The sequence below is a fragment of the Panthera pardus genome, unplaced genomic scaffold (assembly GCF_024362965.1).
Source record: "Panthera pardus isolate Hobbes unplaced genomic scaffold, ASM2436296v1 HiC_scaffold_8, whole genome shotgun sequence".
Classification (NCBI taxonomy): Eukaryota; Metazoa; Chordata; class Mammalia; order Carnivora; family Felidae; genus Panthera; species Panthera pardus.
The window spans coordinates 77,054,341-77,072,235 of record NW_026527013.1 but is presented as its reverse complement, the minus strand read 5'-3'; the positions used below and the strand labels follow the sequence as shown (position 1 = coordinate 77,072,235).

The 17,895-nt window shown below is 37.1% G+C and overlaps 1 protein-coding gene across 1 annotated transcript; it reads left to right on the top strand.

The window, feature by feature from the left end:
• Positions 1-19: 19 nt before the first annotated feature.
• DUS4L (dihydrouridine synthase 4 like) lies at positions 20-16,287 on the top strand. The gene is made up of 7 exons (XM_019451188.2): positions 20-227; positions 5,067-5,203; positions 9,421-9,542; positions 12,668-12,785; positions 13,838-13,960; positions 14,737-14,963; positions 15,752-16,287. The coding sequence occupies exons 2-7, from the start codon at positions 5,088-5,090 to the stop codon at positions 15,997-15,999; spliced, it is 954 nt and encodes a 317-aa protein (XP_019306733.1). The 5' UTR covers positions 20-227; positions 5,067-5,087; the 3' UTR covers positions 16,000-16,287.
• Positions 16,288-17,895: the final 1,608 nt, after the last annotated feature.

Here is a 17,895-nt window from a genome sequence, read left to right as displayed (position 1 = left end):
CAACGTCTGCGCCGCCCGCTCCGCCCGGCCCGCGGCTCTTGGCTGGCTTGGAGAATCAGCTAAGCGGCCGCAGCTGGACGAACACCGGCTGGGAGCAGCGTGGGTTCCGGAGCTGGCGGGCACCCAAGGCCCGGCGCGCGAGGGAAGCCGAGGCCGCGGGGTTGGCGCTGCGCGCCTTCTCTCGTCGCACTCCTGGGGCTGGCATCGTTCCCCCGGTTGAAGAAAAGGTGGGCTCCGGAACCTTGCTGTAGCGTATGCAAGTATTTAACCTAACAACCGGGGCCTCTCGGTGGAGGCTGGACAGAAGAGCGGAGGTTTCTGGGAGTTTCTCTTGCACTCCACAAGCACAGCTGGGGGAGTTAGTAACTCCCTAGCCTTATGTGTCACACGGCTTGGCGCGCTGTCCTGGGGTAAAGGCTGGAGGGAAAGCTTAGGAAGGAAACTTGCCTGAAATGAGTAGTGAGGAGTTAGGAAGAGCCAAAGGTCGGTGAAGAAGGAAGACTGAGCCAAGAAAAGACAGACTCCGTTTCTGCCCTCCCGTGAACTTAAGCTTTTTCTTCCTCTTCCTCTCCGTTTCAGCCACATGCTATGAGTGATACCAAACTTTTTCCTGTTGCAAACTGATGGATTTTCCAAATCTTAACTATCAGTATTGAAGTTGTCAGATTAAGTTAATTCCCGTTATCTTCTCTGCTAATATATCTGCATTATTCATTTAGATTTCTCCCAAGATGAATACTGATAATAGGCCAACCACACTTGTGCAAGAAGGTTATGCATTTCTACATAAAAAGACGAATATAACTTTCTCTGTACACAGGGAACCAGTTTTTCCTAATTCCAGAGCTACATGATTCTCTCGATTCTAACAGTATTTCAAAAAGGTGCTATAACAATACTTTGTGCGTTTAATACTCATAACCACCCAGGTGAGCAAGTCTCTTAATATACTGCCTTATGTTTTCTCTTTGTCTCAAGTTTTTCCCTGATGTTTTTCGTCTCAGTCACGGTCTGACTAGAATTGTTGGTTCTGAATGGAGGTCACATGAATTGTCAAGGGCAGGGTGCTCAGACTCACATTAAATTTCATTATCCATAATACACAAAATTTTTAAGTATTCTTTAATGTTGATGAATAAGTATTCTCTTTGAATTATGAGTTCTTTTTCTTTCCTTGGCTTTTATGTTGGAAGATTCTAGAAAAGTTACATAATACTCGTTCATTAAGGGAAGAGTTTTGAGTCCCACCTATACACACCTGCATGAGTTTACAAACAAGACCCAATTCCTATGCTGTCCCAAAGGAGCTCATAAGTAAAGCAGAAACCCCTGTGAACAATTGTACCGGGTGCTTTGTAGTTTATGGATTTGTTTATTGAGATAACTACACATTGAAATCACCTGGAGAGCTTTAAAAACCCACTTACACCTGCATCCTAAGCCCAGAGATTCACATCTAATTGATCTGGGGTATGGTATGAGCATCCTGATTCTTAAAAGCTCCCCAGATAGGAGCATCTGGGTGGCTCACTTGGTTAAGCTTCTGACTTCAGGTCTGGTCATGACCTTACAGTTCATGAGTTCAAGCCCTACTCAGGCTCTGTGCTGACAGCTCAGTGCCTGGAGCCTGCTTCGGATTCTGTGTCTCTCCCTCTGCCCCTCCCCTGCCTGTGCCCTCTCTCTCCCTCTCCCTCTCTCTCTCTTTCTCAAAAATAAATAAACATTAAAGAAATTTTTTAAAAACCTCCCCAGATTACTCTAATGTACAACCAAGGTTGAAAACTACTGGTTTATTCATTCAGCAAGTAGTGAAGGAGGTCTTTGTGCCATGTGCTGGAACTACCAAGTATGAGTGAGAATGAAATTGTTCTTGCTAAAGTCACTAATGACTTTAGCTCCTATTAGATGGTTTTTAGGCTTTACTTTTCTGTGATGTTTAAGATGCTTATCCCCACCCTCCTTAGTACTCTCCCCTCTCTTCAGTTTTTGAATATCACTCTTCAGGTTTATTCTTGCCAGCTCCAGAATTCATCTGTCTCCTTTTGCATTATTCTTTTTATCTTTTACTTAAATGTTGGTGCTTCTAAGGATTTCTTGCAAGATACGACACCCTCAAGTATTTTGTCTACGTTTTTAGTTTTAACTTATCACCTAAAGGTTTATGACCCTCAGTCTATATCCCTAGCTTTTTCCTGAGCTATATCTGTATAAAGTTTTGAGGTATCACCATCTGTAAATCCCATGAGCACCTCAAGTTCAGTGTGCCCAAATATGAACTCGTGTTTCCCTGCTAAAACCTATTCCTCCTTCTGGTTTTCTGTCTCATTAATTGGAATTACCATCCATCTAGCCTCAAAAGCCAAATTGTACACATCATCCTAGAATTCTCTCATACTATGTAACATTCACTGTCCTGAAGTGATTTCCACCTCCTAACTATCTTGCCAGTTTATTTTTATTTCTAAATAGCTCCTGAGTGTGTTCTCTTTTCTTATTCCTAGAGTCCCAGGTCAGACATTCATTATGCATTTGCCCTGGTTTACTACAATAGCCTCCTTTCTCATATTTTGCCAAAAGCCCTACCCCATCCAGTGAAATCTTTCTAAATCAGAAATCATGGCATTTTCCTGTTAAAATGTTTCATTGACAAATAATACAAGGAGAGACGTACAGCCTGTAAAAAAATAATTGCTGTGTATGGAAGTATCTCATGCACGTATTAACATGTTGAGCACATACGAAAAATCACCCGTGGAGGTGGAAAAATGGTTTAGAAACAAGACCCTACAGTATAAAATTTAAAAAAATATTAAGATAAGGGAATATAAGGCCCATGATTATCTAAACCTCACTTCCTCTCTAGTCTGATCAAATAACACGACTACTAATGGTTCACTGAAAACATCAAGCATTTTCAAGCCTCTGTGGTTCTATGTGTGTTGCTCTCTATAACAGGGCAATCCCCCATCTCCCACATATGTCAGCTCAAGTTTTCCCTCTGCCACTGTTGGTGATTCCCCTGCTTTCTCTAGACAATTATTCCCACAACAGTTAAATTGTGTCTAAGCGTATGTATCAGAGCTGTTATTTTGTGTAAGTATGTCATACATTTTTAAGGACACAGGAAATGTATTTTCATTTATTTTCCCAGCACGTAGCAGGAGCTTAATATTTGTTAAATGAATCAATACATGCCCATGCCCTCAAAAACTGGAGAAGAAACTGATGTGTTAATACTATGCTCTATAAAAGTAATTACAAGTGCTGGGGCCCCTGGGTGGCTCAGTTGGTTAAGGATCCAACTCTTGATTTTGGCTCAGGTCATGGTCTCACAGTTCATGAAATAAATCCCCAGGTCAGACTCTGCACTGACAGCATAGTGCCTGCTTGAGATTCTCTCTCTCCATCTCACTCTGCCCCTCGCTCACGCTCTCTCTCTCTCTCTCTCTCTCTCTCTCTCTCAAAATAAATAAAAAGTAATTACAAGTGCCTGTGATAACAGGAGAGCCTAGGGTGCAGTGGGTAAGTAAGATCAACTCTATCTGGGATTCAGAGGAGATTATCAGAGTTATCAAGATGGGAGACTATAAGTACACAGACTGGGCAGTGAAGATATGCTCAAGATTTAATTGAAAGTACTACCTGGTTGACACACTTGTGGGAGATGAAGAAGCAAAGGATGATAAGCCCCAGGTTTCTGACTTGAATGAGCAGGGGTGGCATAACCTGGATATGAAATGCAAGAGAGAAGATGTTCATAAAAAGGAACTGCCTTTTTGTTGCTTATGTTTTACCTGTGTATGTGGGCCTACATTCTAATCATAATTTTTATTTTTAAAAAAGAGATAAGCTAGTAACTTTGTTAAGTCAGACTCAGCAGTGATCAGTAAAAGTAGTTTATTTTAACTATACATTCTACCTCAAGAAATTGAGGGGCACCTGGGTGGCTCAGTCAGTTGAGCATCTGACTTTGGTTCAGGTCATGATCTCGCAGTTTGTGGGTTCAAGCCCTGCATTGGACTCTGTGCTGACAGCTCAGAGCCTGGAGCCTGCTTCAGATTCAGTGTCTCCCTTGCTCTCTGCCCTTCCCCCCCACCTCCTGCTCTCTCTCTCTCTCTCTCTCACACACACACACACACAAAAATAAATACACATTAAAAAAACTGAAATTATTTAGATTATAACAATATTTTCTGGATTAGCTATATTTTCTGGTTGAGCAATTAGACCTTCCTAAAGTTTGCCCATATCTGTTGCTAAGTAATTAAGGCCAGAAACTGAAATATGGAAAGCATCCAACACTATATAATGATAGGATTTTAGATATAACAACTTTAGAAACACTTATGAACGACCTAATTTAATCACTTGTACCTCTTTGGGTATAAAAGTGATTTACTATGGAATTATCTGATTATAATTGAAATTTTGGCTAGATGATACCACATTTAATTTTTTTTTAGTAAAGGTTGGTTTGCCTTCTGATTCAGAATAGGATTTGTGAATAAGAATAAACCTCAAACAGACCAGTAAATCTTTTGAAACACTACTTAAAGTTGTTCAGTTAATGCCATTTAGCCTTCCCGTATAAAACAAGGTATTTCAAAGTGCCAGGCATATACATATGAAATTATTCAAATTAAATTTTTTTCTGGTTTGTAATACCAAACAAAGCAACATGGGAAATTTAAAATGTTACACGAAAAACCATGGTATCCTAAGAAAAACCCTTGTATTTTTCCACATCTTGAGCATTTATTAATTTGAGCAGAAAATGTTACTTTAGTGTGTTAAGTATAGAACTCGAAATTGTTAGTGTTTGACACGAACAAGCATAATTTGTACTGAATATATAAACGTGATGATTTCATAGTGTACTAAAAACTGTCAGTGACTTACAGAGACAGGATTCTGTAGTATCCTATTTGATAGTGTGAAAAGAAGCTAAAAAGATTCCTGAGCCCACAAGCCTGACGAAAAATATATATTCTTGGCAGTTGAAATTGTTAAAATGATGGGAATTCATCTAATGAAAGTAATTTTTCTCTATGCAAACTGTCTTTCAGATTTGAGACAAATCTATATTCATGAAGAGTGACTGCATACGAAACACAATATGTCAAGAAAGAAAAAAAGATCCAATAGAAATGTTTCATTCTGGGCAGCTGGTGAAAGTCTGTGCTCCAATGGTTCGGTATTCAAAGTAAGTATTATTAAATGGTTAAAGAACTAAGATTTGATTTCCTTCTTATGCTCTGACTTTTAAAGTTAAGACCACCCCACCACATTAGGATCATCAAACACCTAGCTTTGAAATCATGATCTAGGCTTGGGTGCTGGTGTTATCGTTTACCTGTTATGTGTGGGGCCCCAAGTAAACAATTAACCCCTTCAAACCTCACTTTTTATATCTATAGATAAAGATAGTGCTTGTAACTCCCACCTATAAACATATAGTGAATATTAGATAAAAGAATATTAAGTAAATATAAACATTCATACAGAGGTTTTTGTTTGAATATAAGACTTTATGTCTGAGACAAATCCCTACAACTACATTGCTGGGCTCATGGGGTAACTATATGTTTAGTTTTTTAAGAAACTGCCAAATTTTCCAGAGTGTCTATCCTGTTTCACACTTCCACCAACAGCGTTTTTCCTCATCCTCACCAACTTTTAATAATCCTCACCATACTTTTTATTTTAGCCATCTGATAGGTGTGTAGTGATATCTCACTATGGTTTTAATATCCATTTCCCTTACAGGTAGTGATGTTGAAAATGTTTTCCTGTGTTGACTTACCATCTGTATATTGGTAAAGAAATGTTTCTTTATGTCTTTGGCCAATGGTCTGATAGGATCGTTTGCTTTTTTACTACTGAGTCAGTCTTTAAAATTTTTTTCAATTGTGGTAAATTCAACTTAAAATTTACCATTTTAAACATTTATAAGTTTACAATTCAGTGATATTAAATGCATACACATTGTCATAAAACTCTTCATTTAAAAAAACTGAAACTCTACATCCAGTAAACAATAGCTCTTTATTTCCCCCACCCGCCCCGCCCCCCATCCCCTGGCAACCATCATTCTACTTTATCTCTCTTTGAATTTGACTACTCTAGGTACCTCATATAAGTGGAATCATACAATAGTTCTTTTTCTGAGACTGGCTTATCTCACTTAGCATAATATCCTAAAGGTTCATCCATGTTGGCATATATCAGAATTTCGTTCTTTTTTTAAGAATGAATGCAATTCCATTGTATGCATATACTACATTTTATATATGCATTGATGCATGCTTGGGTTGCTTCCATCTTTTGACTATTGCAAATAATATTGCTATGAACATGGATGTATAAATATGTCTTTCAGTTCTTTTGGGTATATGCCCAGAAGAGAGTGCTGGATCATATGACAATTCTATTTTCAGTTTTTTAAGGAACTGCTGTATTGTTTTTCATTTTTACATTCCCACCAGCAGTATATAAGAATTCTGATTCCTCAACATCCTCACCAATTCTTATATCGTTTATTTATTTTTACTGTAGCCATCCTAATGGATATGAAGTGGTATCCTACCGTAGTTTTATATTTCCCTAATGATGTTTAGCACTTTTTCATGTGATTATTGGCTATATATATATATATATATATATATATATATATATATATATATATCTTCTTTGGAGAAATGTCTACTCAAGCCTTTTGTCCATTTTTCTATCAGGTTTTTGTTGTTGAGTTTTTGTTTACTACTGAGGTTTGAGAGTTATCTATATATTCTAGATACTGTTACTGTGTCAGATATGTGATTTGCAAATATTTTCTTCCAGTATGTAGCTTGTCTTTTCATCCTCTTAACAGAGTCTTTTGCAGAGCAAAAGTTTTTTTTTTAATAATTTAGTCTAATTTATCAGTTTTCCCTTTTGAAAATTGTGCTTTTGATGTCAAATGTAAGAAAACTTTGTGTAGCTCTTGATACTAAAGATTTTCTCCTAGTTTTTTTCCCCAGAGTCTTGTTTTTTTGTTTTACATTTAAAGTCCATAATCAATTTTTACTTAATTTTTTATAAGTGTGAGGCTTAGGTTTAGGGTTGTTTTGTTGAGTTTTTTGGGGTATTTTTTGTTTTGTTTCTTTACCTGTGGATGTCTAATTGCTTCAGCAACATTTAGTGAAAGGCTTTCTTTCCAGTATTAAATTTTTTTTGCATCTTTGTCAAAAATCATTTGGGCGGAAGCATCTGGGTGGCTCAGTCATTTGAGCCTCCTTCTCTTGATTTTGGCTCAGGTCATCATCCCAGGGTTGTGAAATCAAGCCCCGTGTCCACTTCCACGCTGAGCATGAGATAGAGCCTGCTTAGGATTCTCTCTCTCTCTCCTCTCTTGCTGTCTCAAATTTGAAAAAAAAAAAAAAAAAGTCATGTGTTTTTTATCTGCATTCCCTATTCTATTCTATGATCTATGTGTCTGTTTCTCCACCAATACTACAGAATCTTGATTACTGTAGCCATTTAATTAATAAAAGTTGGGTAGACTGATTCCTCCATTTATATGTCTTCCTCAATATTGTTTTAGCTAATCTAGTTCCTTTGCCTTTCCAAGTAAATTCCAATATGATCTTGTCTTTATCTACAAAATATCTTGCTGGAATTCCCAGAAGAATTTTTTTAATTTTTTTTTCTTGTTTATTTATTTTTGAGAAAAAGACCGAGCATGAGCAGGGGAGGGGCAGAGAGAGAGGGAGACACAGAATCCAAAGCAGGCTCCAGGCTCTGAGCTGTCAGCAGAGCCCAATACGGGACTTGAACTCACAAACTGCGAAATTACGACCTGAGCCAAAGTCAGATGCTTAATCGACTGAGCCACCCAGGTGCCCCTGCCTTGTTCTTGATCAAGAGGATATTTGTTCTATTTTTCACCTTTAAGTATGCTAGCAGTAGGAGGTTTTGTGGATGCTCTTTATCAAGTTGAGAAAGTGCCTTTCTATTACTGTTTTCCTGAGGGCTTTTTTTTAATCATGAATATTATTTTGTCAAATGCTTTTTCTGCATTGATTGATATAATCGTGATTTTTCTTTTAGCCTTTTAATGTGATAGATTATATAGATTGATTCTGAATATTGAACCTTCTGTTTTAACTTTTTTTCTTTCCCCGACATCACCATAGCAGGAAAGGAATAAGAAAGCACTACCTCATTACTGTGGTATGAAAGTAGAAGTCCAGATTCCCTATTTGGTCTCCTTTGACACTCTGGGGACAAAGTGTCATTATTGCTGAGGTTGAGGGGTGGTGTCAGAGTTCCAGCTCACCGTGGAGGGGGGAGCTTGATAACTGCTCTGCTACGTTGAAAGGCATAGCCCCTTCACTAAGCATCCTTTGATACTACTTGAGACTGGGAAGGGAGAAAGTTAAAGTTACCTGCCAGAAAGTATTAAAGTCCAGCTCCCTACCTGGCCTTCTCTGACACACTATGGAAGGAGGGGCGTTGGAGCATCTTACTGCACAGCCTTGGAGAGGTAAAAGTCTAAGCTCTCCACTCAACCTTTGCTTCTAGAGGTGGGGCCCCGGCTTTGTCTCTGGTGTTTGGCTGGGGTAGAGCCATCATTCTCTAAAATTGTTCTGTCTTGCTAGGCTTCCCCATTTCCTAGTCCTTTGGTTAGAGAGAGCTGACTTTTGTGGGGCTCTTTTTGTCTGCACTCGTTGGTATTTCCAGGTTGCCAGCTTCTTCAAGTCCAAATCTGGGATATTTGAGGCCAAAAGGAAACCCAGAGAACTTACCACTGTTTTTCCTCAGATCCCATGGTTATTAGCCTGTCTGCTGTCTTCTCTCCACCTTTCGGAGTTTTCTAATATTTGTTTTATATATAATATACTGAGCAGTGTTAAAAAAAATTTCAACTGAGTAAATTTGAAGCTCTCACTGGCTTTATTAAGCAGTTCATGAATCAGACAGCATCTCACTTAACAAGTAGGAGGTGCTCCGTGGAGTTGTACTAAATGGGAGGTTTTTACGGGAAGGAGGGTGGAACAAGAAGTTATTAGCAAAAGAAGAGAAAGGTTTGGTTCAGGCCAATCTTTGAGTGGGAAAGGGAACAACAGCATTGTTTGTTTGTTTGTTTGTTTATCATAGAGATTACCTTACTATTGCTGAGCAAGCAATTTCAGGTTAACTTTTAAAAGGTCACATTCCTGGGATACGTTGAAACTGTAAGTTTTGGTTTGCTGTCATGGGGGGCAAATGACTCCAACTTCGGCTTTCTTTTTCACAGCAAGAATAGGGAAAAGTATATCTATTCTATCCTTTAAAGGCAGAACTTTCTTCTAATAAATATTTAATAATTAAATTAAATTTGGGCGTACATATGATTATGGTGTTTTCAAAATGCCTAATTATAGTCTCGTATGCTCACAGGTTGGCTTTTAGAACACTAGTAAGAAGATACAGTTGTGATCTGTGTTATACCCCAATGATAGTTGCTGCTGATTTTGTCAGATCTATAAAAGCCAGAGACAGCGAATTTACTACAAACCAAGGTATGTGGGGGCGCCTGGGTGGTTCAGTCGGTTAAGCGTCCGACTTCAGCTCAGGTCACGATCTCGCGTTCCGTGAGTTCGAGCCCCGTGTCGGGCTCTGGGCTGATGGCTCAGAGCCTGGAGCCTGCTTCTGGTTCTGTGTCTCCCTTTCTCTCTGCCCCTTCCCCGTTCATACTCTGTCTCTCTCTGTCTCAAAAATAAATATACGTTAAAAAAAAAAAAATTAAAAAAAACCAAGGTATGTGAAACCCAGAGTTTGCTGACTTTATAAGACTTAAAAAGTAAAACTTGTCTAATCAGAAACAACACAATTCAGAGATTTTATTTTTAAATCTTTTAGTTTTTTAAGTATGTTTTTGTTCAGTGTCTTGTAAACTATGGACAATATATCTAAGTGTTAGGTCAGCCTTCCTTAGGGCCCCATTCTCTCAATTGAGCTATTAGGTTCCTATTTCACTGCCTCCAGTCTTGCCCCATTCCAAACCATCCTCCAAATAGCCCAAAGTGACCTTTCTAGAATGTAAATTTGATCACATCTCTATCCTGCTTAAAATCCTTCTTAGACCTCTCAGTGGCCTAAAGCAGTGGTTCTCAAAGGGTAATGGCCCACACCAGCAGCATCAGCATCATTTGGAAACTTGTTAGAAATAGAAATTTCCAGGGTACCTGGGTGGTTCAGTCTACTGAGCTTTCAGCTCTTGGTGTCAGCTCAGGTCTTGATCTCAGGGTCATGAGTTCAAGCTCCAGCGTGGAGCCTACTTAAAGAAAGAGAGAGAGAGAGAGAAGAAAAGAAAAAAAAGAAAAGGAAGGAAAGAAAGAAGAATAAAGAAAGAAAGAAAAGAAAAGCCCCAGGCCCACTGAATCAGAAATTCTGGGTATGTGGTCCAGCAATCTTTTTTAAAAAGCCCTCCAGGTGATCCTGAGTAAAGATTAACAACCAGTGGCCTAAAGAGTAAAATTCCAGTGCCTGTCAGGGTGTTTGGCCCTATTGGTAGAGTATGGACTCCTGATCTCAGGGTGGTGAGTCTGAGCCCCAGGTTAGGTGGGTAGAGATTACTTTAAAAAAAAATCCTGACACCTGTGAATAATGTATAACGTTCCACATGATCCAGCCTCTGAATACACCTTTGCAACTTTATGTTCCATTAGTTTCTCTCCACATCCCACCAACTTTATTCTTTAAAAATACTAACTTAAGTCCCTGAATATGCCCCATCCTCTCATACTTCTCTACCTAGAATATCCTTTTCTCAGCCATGCCTGTCCCCCAGATCCAGAGCTGTCTGGCAAACGACACTACATGCTTCTTAATCCAGCTCTCAAAGTTTTTGGCCAAGCAGCTTGCCTGATCACCCTCCACTCTTGTCCTCTGTTAAATACAGACTTTGTGTTGTACTTAATCCTACTGTATTACAATTTCCTCTTTGTAGGCCTGTATCTCATCCACTAGACTATGGGCTCCATGAAGTCTGAAATTATCTCTCATTGATTTGTATCCTTAGCTTCTAGCCCTGTGTTGAAAATATATTAGACCAATAAACAATTATTAAATTGAAATTCTATAACTCTCTCTGAGTTATAAAAAGAAAAACATCCTATATCCTCAGGGAAAAGCAAATTCTCCTATCTTGTAATAGTCCTGTAAATCGGTGAATTGCCATAGAAATTCCAAATCAGTGGGCGGCGCCTGCGTGGATCAGTCAGTTAGGTCCCCACTCATGCTCTGTCTCTCTCTGTATCTCAAAAATAAATGTTAAAAAAAAATTCCAAATCAGTGGAACAAGGGTGACGCTCAGAAATCTGCATTTTGTCAAACACTCAGTGAATCTCATATAGGTAGTCCTCAAAAGAACTTTAGAAAAATTAAAATACATTTATGCAGAGTTTATAACACTAACCCAAAAAAAGATGATAAAAATATGTCCTTTAAAACCTAGGAAAAGATCTAACACATTTGCTATATTAAAACGTAAACTTTTATATGTAAGAAAGGAACATGCACGTACTCAGACAAACCAAAACCTGGGGAAGATATTTATAATTTTTACAATAGATACTCATAATTTTAGAGCTGATTTCTTTTGTTTTATAAAAGAATAATTGAAAAATGAGGAACAAAAGGGGCACCTTGGTGGCTCAGTCAGTTCAGTTAAGCATCCAACTTCAGCTCAGGTCATGATCTCATGGTTTGTGAGTTCGAGCCCTGCATCGGACTTTGTGCTGACAGCTCAGAGCCTGGAGCCTCCTTTGGATTCTTTGTCTCCCTCTCTCTGTGCCCCTCCCCCACTCATGATGTCTCTCTCTCTCTCATAAATAAATAAACCAAAAAAAAATTTTTAAAGAAAATGAGGAACAATGAAAAGAAAAATTACGCGTAGAAAAATAGACAAAGGCTATGGAGAAAGAGCCTACAAATAAAAATACACACTGTTGGATATACAATGTAGACTATGTTTGTAAGGAAACAAGAACTTTCATCCATAGCATTGTGCATCTATATTGTTAAACTCTTTTGAAAGAAAACTTTATAATGTCTATCAAAATGTTAGATGCCTATCCAGCAGTTACATTCATGGGAATTTACCTGATGAATATACTCAGAGTAGCATGTATGTAATAGGTTCTCATCATAGCATTGTTTGCAAAAGCCACAAATGAAAAACAATCTAGAAGAACACTGTATGGTTCATCCATACAGAAGAATATGCTACTAAAAAGAAAATAGGTCTAAGTACAGCTCCCAGATACATTAGGGGATTAAAAAAAAGTAGGCATAGAAATGTGTATAGCATGTTCACGTTTGTTTAAATTTTACAGGTATACATAAAATTGTTCTGGAATACAATTAACTAATTCTCACCTTTGGAAATGGGATGTTTGTCAAGAGTGTTATAGTTTTCATTTTATCAAATTTTATACTGTTTGAATTTGTACTAAATGTAAATTACTTTTAATTTAAAATGTTTAAAATTAGTTTAATGCTCTCTTGTTTCAACAGATGCTTTTTAGGCTAAATGTAGTTACGTTATTCCGTACAAACATGAAGAGTTTGGTGGTGTGTGTGTGTGTGTGTGTGCGTGTGCACATTTCTGTGAATTTTAATGTTGAGCTATTTGTTTTATCAGGTGATTGCCCATTGATTGTTCAGTTTGCTGCTAATGATGCAAGACTTTTATCTGATGCTGCTCGTATAGTCTGCCCTTACGCGAATGGAATAGACATTAACTGTGGTTGCCCTCAGAGGTAAAGCTCAAAGAAGTTGGAAGAATTTTCAAAAAAAATTAGAAAAAAACTATGTGAACATGGTAAACTATGTCTCTAATTTTCCAAGAATTAGAAAGTATAGAAAATAGAGTTAAAGCACTTGAGCTCCAAATAAGAAGAAAAAATAAAGGAAGATAATTTAGGAACATATATATGCAAAGGTATTTTCTGATGCCTTAAACAATATATAGACCTTTGATAAGTTTTATCTCACCTCACACTAGAATTTTTTCTATGTGTAGGTCTGCCTCGAACATCATCCATAAGTAGTTATATAAGACTTGACCATTTATGGTCCTCCCTAACATGAATTTTTACTGCCATGTCAAACAAGAAACTATGATTCTATGATTTGAGAGATGACCACTTGTTTTCTCCTAATTAATTTGCTCTATAAGAATACCTTTTTATAATTACCTTTCCTTTCTATACCATAGTTATTTGGTTGAGTCTAACTGGGTATTGATGCGATGCTTAATTTGACAACAATATCCCTGTGTTCTTGGCACTGTATTAGACTATCTGTCAATAATTCAAAATATGTCCAAAGAATAAAATCAAGGTTTTAAGTACATAATAATCCAAACCAGATTAGACATATTTGTATACTCATTAGGAGAGTTAAATAAGCTGTTTAGTGGTACTGGAATGCTGTCAGCCAAAAATATCTTTCTATTATTAAGATTAATAAAATATCTTGTTATGTATAATAAACATCAAATTTGGAATTTTAAAAATCTGAAGTAATTGCAATTAATTACAAATACCTAAGTCTGTTTTGGTTGAATGAATTTTAATTTAATTTTCTCACTTGCCAATGAAAACCATTTTTCCTAAGTACTTTTTGATCTGGGAACATGCTTTCCTTATCTCATATTGATCCACTTTAAAATGTTGGATCTATGAATTATAAAAATCTGATTCCATTCCAGGTTGCTAAGGTAGAGAAATAGATGCATTTACAGTGCTTTTAGAATTCTGTCTTCTCTTCCAGCTATTTACAGTTCATTTGATGTGTCTGCTTTATAAAGGTGGGCAATGGCAGAAGGTTATGGAGCTTGCTTAATAAACAAGCCAGAGGTTGTTCGAGATATGGTGAAACAAGTAAGAAATCAAGTGGAAAATCCCAGATTTTCAGTATCTATTAAAATAAGGTAAAGACAATATTTCAAACTATTAACAAGATAGTCCATTACTTAGAAAATAAAAATATATTCCTTTTGTCTAAGAGTATAGGGGTATCCATCCTTAATAAATTGGTAGTTTATGTATGGAAGTGTTGAAACAGGGCATTTAGTAAATGAATGTGTACCTTAATTTTTATTTATAAAGAGAACAACTTCCTTTTTGTATTTTTTAATAGAAAATAAAACTTCCCTTTATTATTAAAAACTTTCCCTTAGAAGAAACCGTCAATTTTTTTCACATACTGCTTAATTAATAATGCTAAGAAACATTCCTGGTACCAAGAATAGAAAAAACAGTAATAATATTTGCACGAAAATTTCACAATGAAAAGAAAATAAGGCAGGAATCAGTCTTTTGGTGAAAAGTTAAGAACATTTCATAATAATGTATTCTATTCTCCCACTTGTGGTTTGGAGCATACACAGCAGATATTAGGGTACCATCTTCTAATTCCTCCATGACAGTCTTGGATGACTTTTTCAGTTATCAAAGCTAAAAGGGGGAAGGAGTAGGTAAGGTAAAATTTATTTGTCATCCTATTGTTGCCAATAGTGAAATAGCTAAATTTGAGGTCTAAAGTGGGAACTGATCTCTGAACAAAGCCTTTCTAATAGTAGCAGGTAGTGATAATATAACAAAGCTAACTAAATAATGTATCAGATGAAATCTTTTATCTAGCGTATTAGTTTTAGCATTAAGATTTGTGTGCTGTGAATAGACTGATTTAATTTTGAAATTATAGGATCCATGATGACCTTACAAGAACTGTAGATCTTTGTCGAAAGGCTGAGGCAACAGGAGTTTCTTGGATTACAGTCCATGGAAGAACTGTTGAAGAAAGACATCAGCCAGTTCACTATGAGGCCATTAAAATAATTAAGGAAAATATGTCTATACCTGTAATTGCTAATGGAGATATCAGAAGCTTAAAAGAAGCAGAAAATGTGTGGCATATTACTGGGACAGATGGTAAGAAATAAGTACCTGAGCTTTTTGTCTTTTAATTACAAAAAAAAAAAAGTAGGCGTAGGAGAGTAATGTTAATGTGAGTTTTCATTATTTGTCTTTAAAATGGAGCCGTATTAGCAGAATCGCACAGCAGAAGCATGCTGGACCCATAAAATGGAGCCATATTTTCCTGTTGCACTGATTTACGCTAAATCATTTATTAACTCTTCTACTTAGAAACAGTAGATTGTTTTAACTGGGGTAAATTAAGTCAGTTACTTTTCTGCCACCATCATATCCAATGAGTGACCAGTTAAGGCTATCTGGAAGATAGCCTATTAATAAAATAGAACATCTGGAATCGAAATGAGAATTAGTGAACACTAAGTTGTTATAGGAGCCAAAGGCACATACAATGACATAGTTTTATTACCCCCTTAAATTATTGGCATACCAAGGCCTGTGAGAACTATTGCTAGACGGGAGAATGCAGATAAATCTAACTTTAAGCATACCCAATTTATGACAATCCGGATTAACCACCCCCCCCAAAAAAAAACCCTAGAGACTAATCGTTTAATATAAAAGTCTTAAAAAAGATTTTTTTTATTTCTTATAAGCACGTTCAAACGTTCTTGACTTACAAACATATAAAATTGTTTTATAATTTAATTAGACTAATATACGGGTATTGAGAAACCTTGTAATAATACTTTATTTTTCAGTATTCTCAGTTTGTTTCATTAGGTTTGACCTCATAACCATGAGTTCTTCATGTGTGGACAAATGTGATGTGCTTTAATTCATAGGTGTGATGGTTGCAAGAGGACTCTTAGCAAACCCGGCCATGTTTGCTGGATATGAAGAAACCCCACTGAAATGCATCTGGGACTGGGTTGACATTGCTCTTGAACTTGGAACTCCTTATATGTGTTTCCATCAACATTTAATGTACATGATGGAAAAGATAACCTCAAGGCAGGAAAAAAGAGTATTTAACGCTTTGTCAAGCACATCAGCAGTCTTAGATTACCTTACAGACCATTATGGGATTTGATTGGACTTCCTAAATTGAAATAATTTATATATATTAAAATAATATATACTAAGTCAGTCTTAGACCCATCCTAAGAGAGTGTGATTCAATAGATCTATAGGGTGGAACCAAAACTTAATTTTAAAGAAGACCCCAGGTTCAGACATCCTAGTCATCCTTTCAACCACTGACAAATAATTGCTCTGAATCCTATCATGAATTAAAAAAAAAACTCAGAATTTTTTTTCCTGCAGGAATTGTGTTTTTAACATTTTTAAATAAATAAAACTTTTTATTTTAATACTAAAAGTATGACTCCTATAGTGTCTATAAATTAACATGAAGTATATTTTAGTGGAAATAATAAGTGCAAAGAAGTGACAGAACAAATACCAACTTCTATATAAAATGAAAAGAAGTAATAAATTCAGTATAGAATTACTTTCAAATTGGAGGGGCATCTGGGTGGCTCAGTCGATCAAGCGTCCAGCTTCGGCTCAGGTCATGATCTCACAGCTCTTGAGTTTGAGCCCTGTGTAGGGCTCTGTGTTGACAGCTCAGAGCCTGGAGCCTGCTTGGGATTCTGTGTGTCTCTCTCTCTGTCCTCCCTCACTCATGCTCTCTCTCTCTCTTTCTCTCTCAATAAATAAATATTAAAAAACAAAACTCAAATTGGAAAATCAAACTGGAACTTCCTAATTCATGAAAGACGCACTGGTATTGTTTTTAAATTGTGTAATTGAGTTTAATTACATGTGATGTTTTCTATAATTTAAAACTAAGATCCATGAAACTCTTTTTTTTTTTTTTTTTTTTTTTAATTTTTTTTCAACGTTTTTTATTTATTTTTGGGACAGAGAGAGACAGAGCATGAACGGGGGAGGGGCAGAGAGAGAGGGAGACACAGAATCAGAAACAGGCTCCAGGCTCCGAGCCATCAGCCCAGAGCCTGACGCGGGGCTTGAACTCACGGACCGCGAGATCGTGACCTGGCTGAAGTCGGACGCTTAACCGACTGCGCCACCCAGGCGCCCCATCCATGAAACTCTTTAAATGACATTAACTTTGTTACATTTCAAGTCTTCTAGATCCTTAGAAGATAGAGAGCTTGGTAAATACACCTGCACTTAACATGATAAAATTAGTTTTAGTCCCCCACATCTTATGTATAAAAAATTTGGTAACCAATCTGGAAATGATTATATATTTGAAATATTTCTTAGAGAATTTAAAAGTTTTTTAAGTTTATTTGAGAGCATGTGTGTGCACACCCATGGGGGAGGACAGAGAGAGGGAGGGAGAAAATCCCAAGCAGGCTCCTTGCTCTCAGCACAGAGCCCCACACGGGACTCAGTCTCACCAACCCTGACATCAAGACCTGAGCCGAAATCAAGAGTCAACTCTTAACCAACTGAGCCAACCAGATGCCCCAAGAATTTAATTTTTAGTTTAAAAACCTAATTTTCATACGGTTTGGGGGGTACTTATTTCTTTATGATGTTATTTTTATGCCCCCAGCAGATGATAATAATTTTTATTTTTTTGTAATAATTTAAAATTTTTTTAATGTTTATTTATTGGGGGCTGGGGGGGGGGGCAGAGAGAGGGAGACACAGAATCCAAAGTAGGTTCCAGGCTCTGAGCTGTCAGCATAGAGCCCATACCCGGCTGGAACCCACTAACTGGGAGATCATGACCTGAGCCGACGTCTTAGGATTAACCAACTGAGCCACCCAGGCACCCCTGTAATAGTTTTAATTTTTAAGTTCCATTGTGTGGTAGTGTTACTAATAGAATTTTGTTATTGGTGAATGTGCTACTGTAAGAATTAAGTTTCTCAGGTTAAAATAAAATAGTTCCATAATTAAGATATTGGTCTATACACAAACATGAAAATTTGGTAACTGTGTCTATCTA

What these genes read in the sequence shown, in the direction of transcription:
- DUS4L (XM_019451188.2), top strand. Translation starts at nt 5,088, where the DNA reads ATGAAGAGTGACTGCATACGAAACACAATATGTCAAGAAAGAAAAAAA. An exon ending in CGAATTTACTACAAACCAAG is followed by an intron (nt 9,543 to 12,667) that starts GTATGTGGGGGC and finishes TTGTTTTATCAG; the next exon opens with GTGATTGCCCATTGATTGTT. An exon ending in AACTGTGGTTGCCCTCAGAG is followed by an intron (nt 12,786 to 13,837) that starts GTAAAGCTCAAA and finishes TGCTTTATAAAG; the next exon opens with GTGGGCAATGGCAGAAGGTT.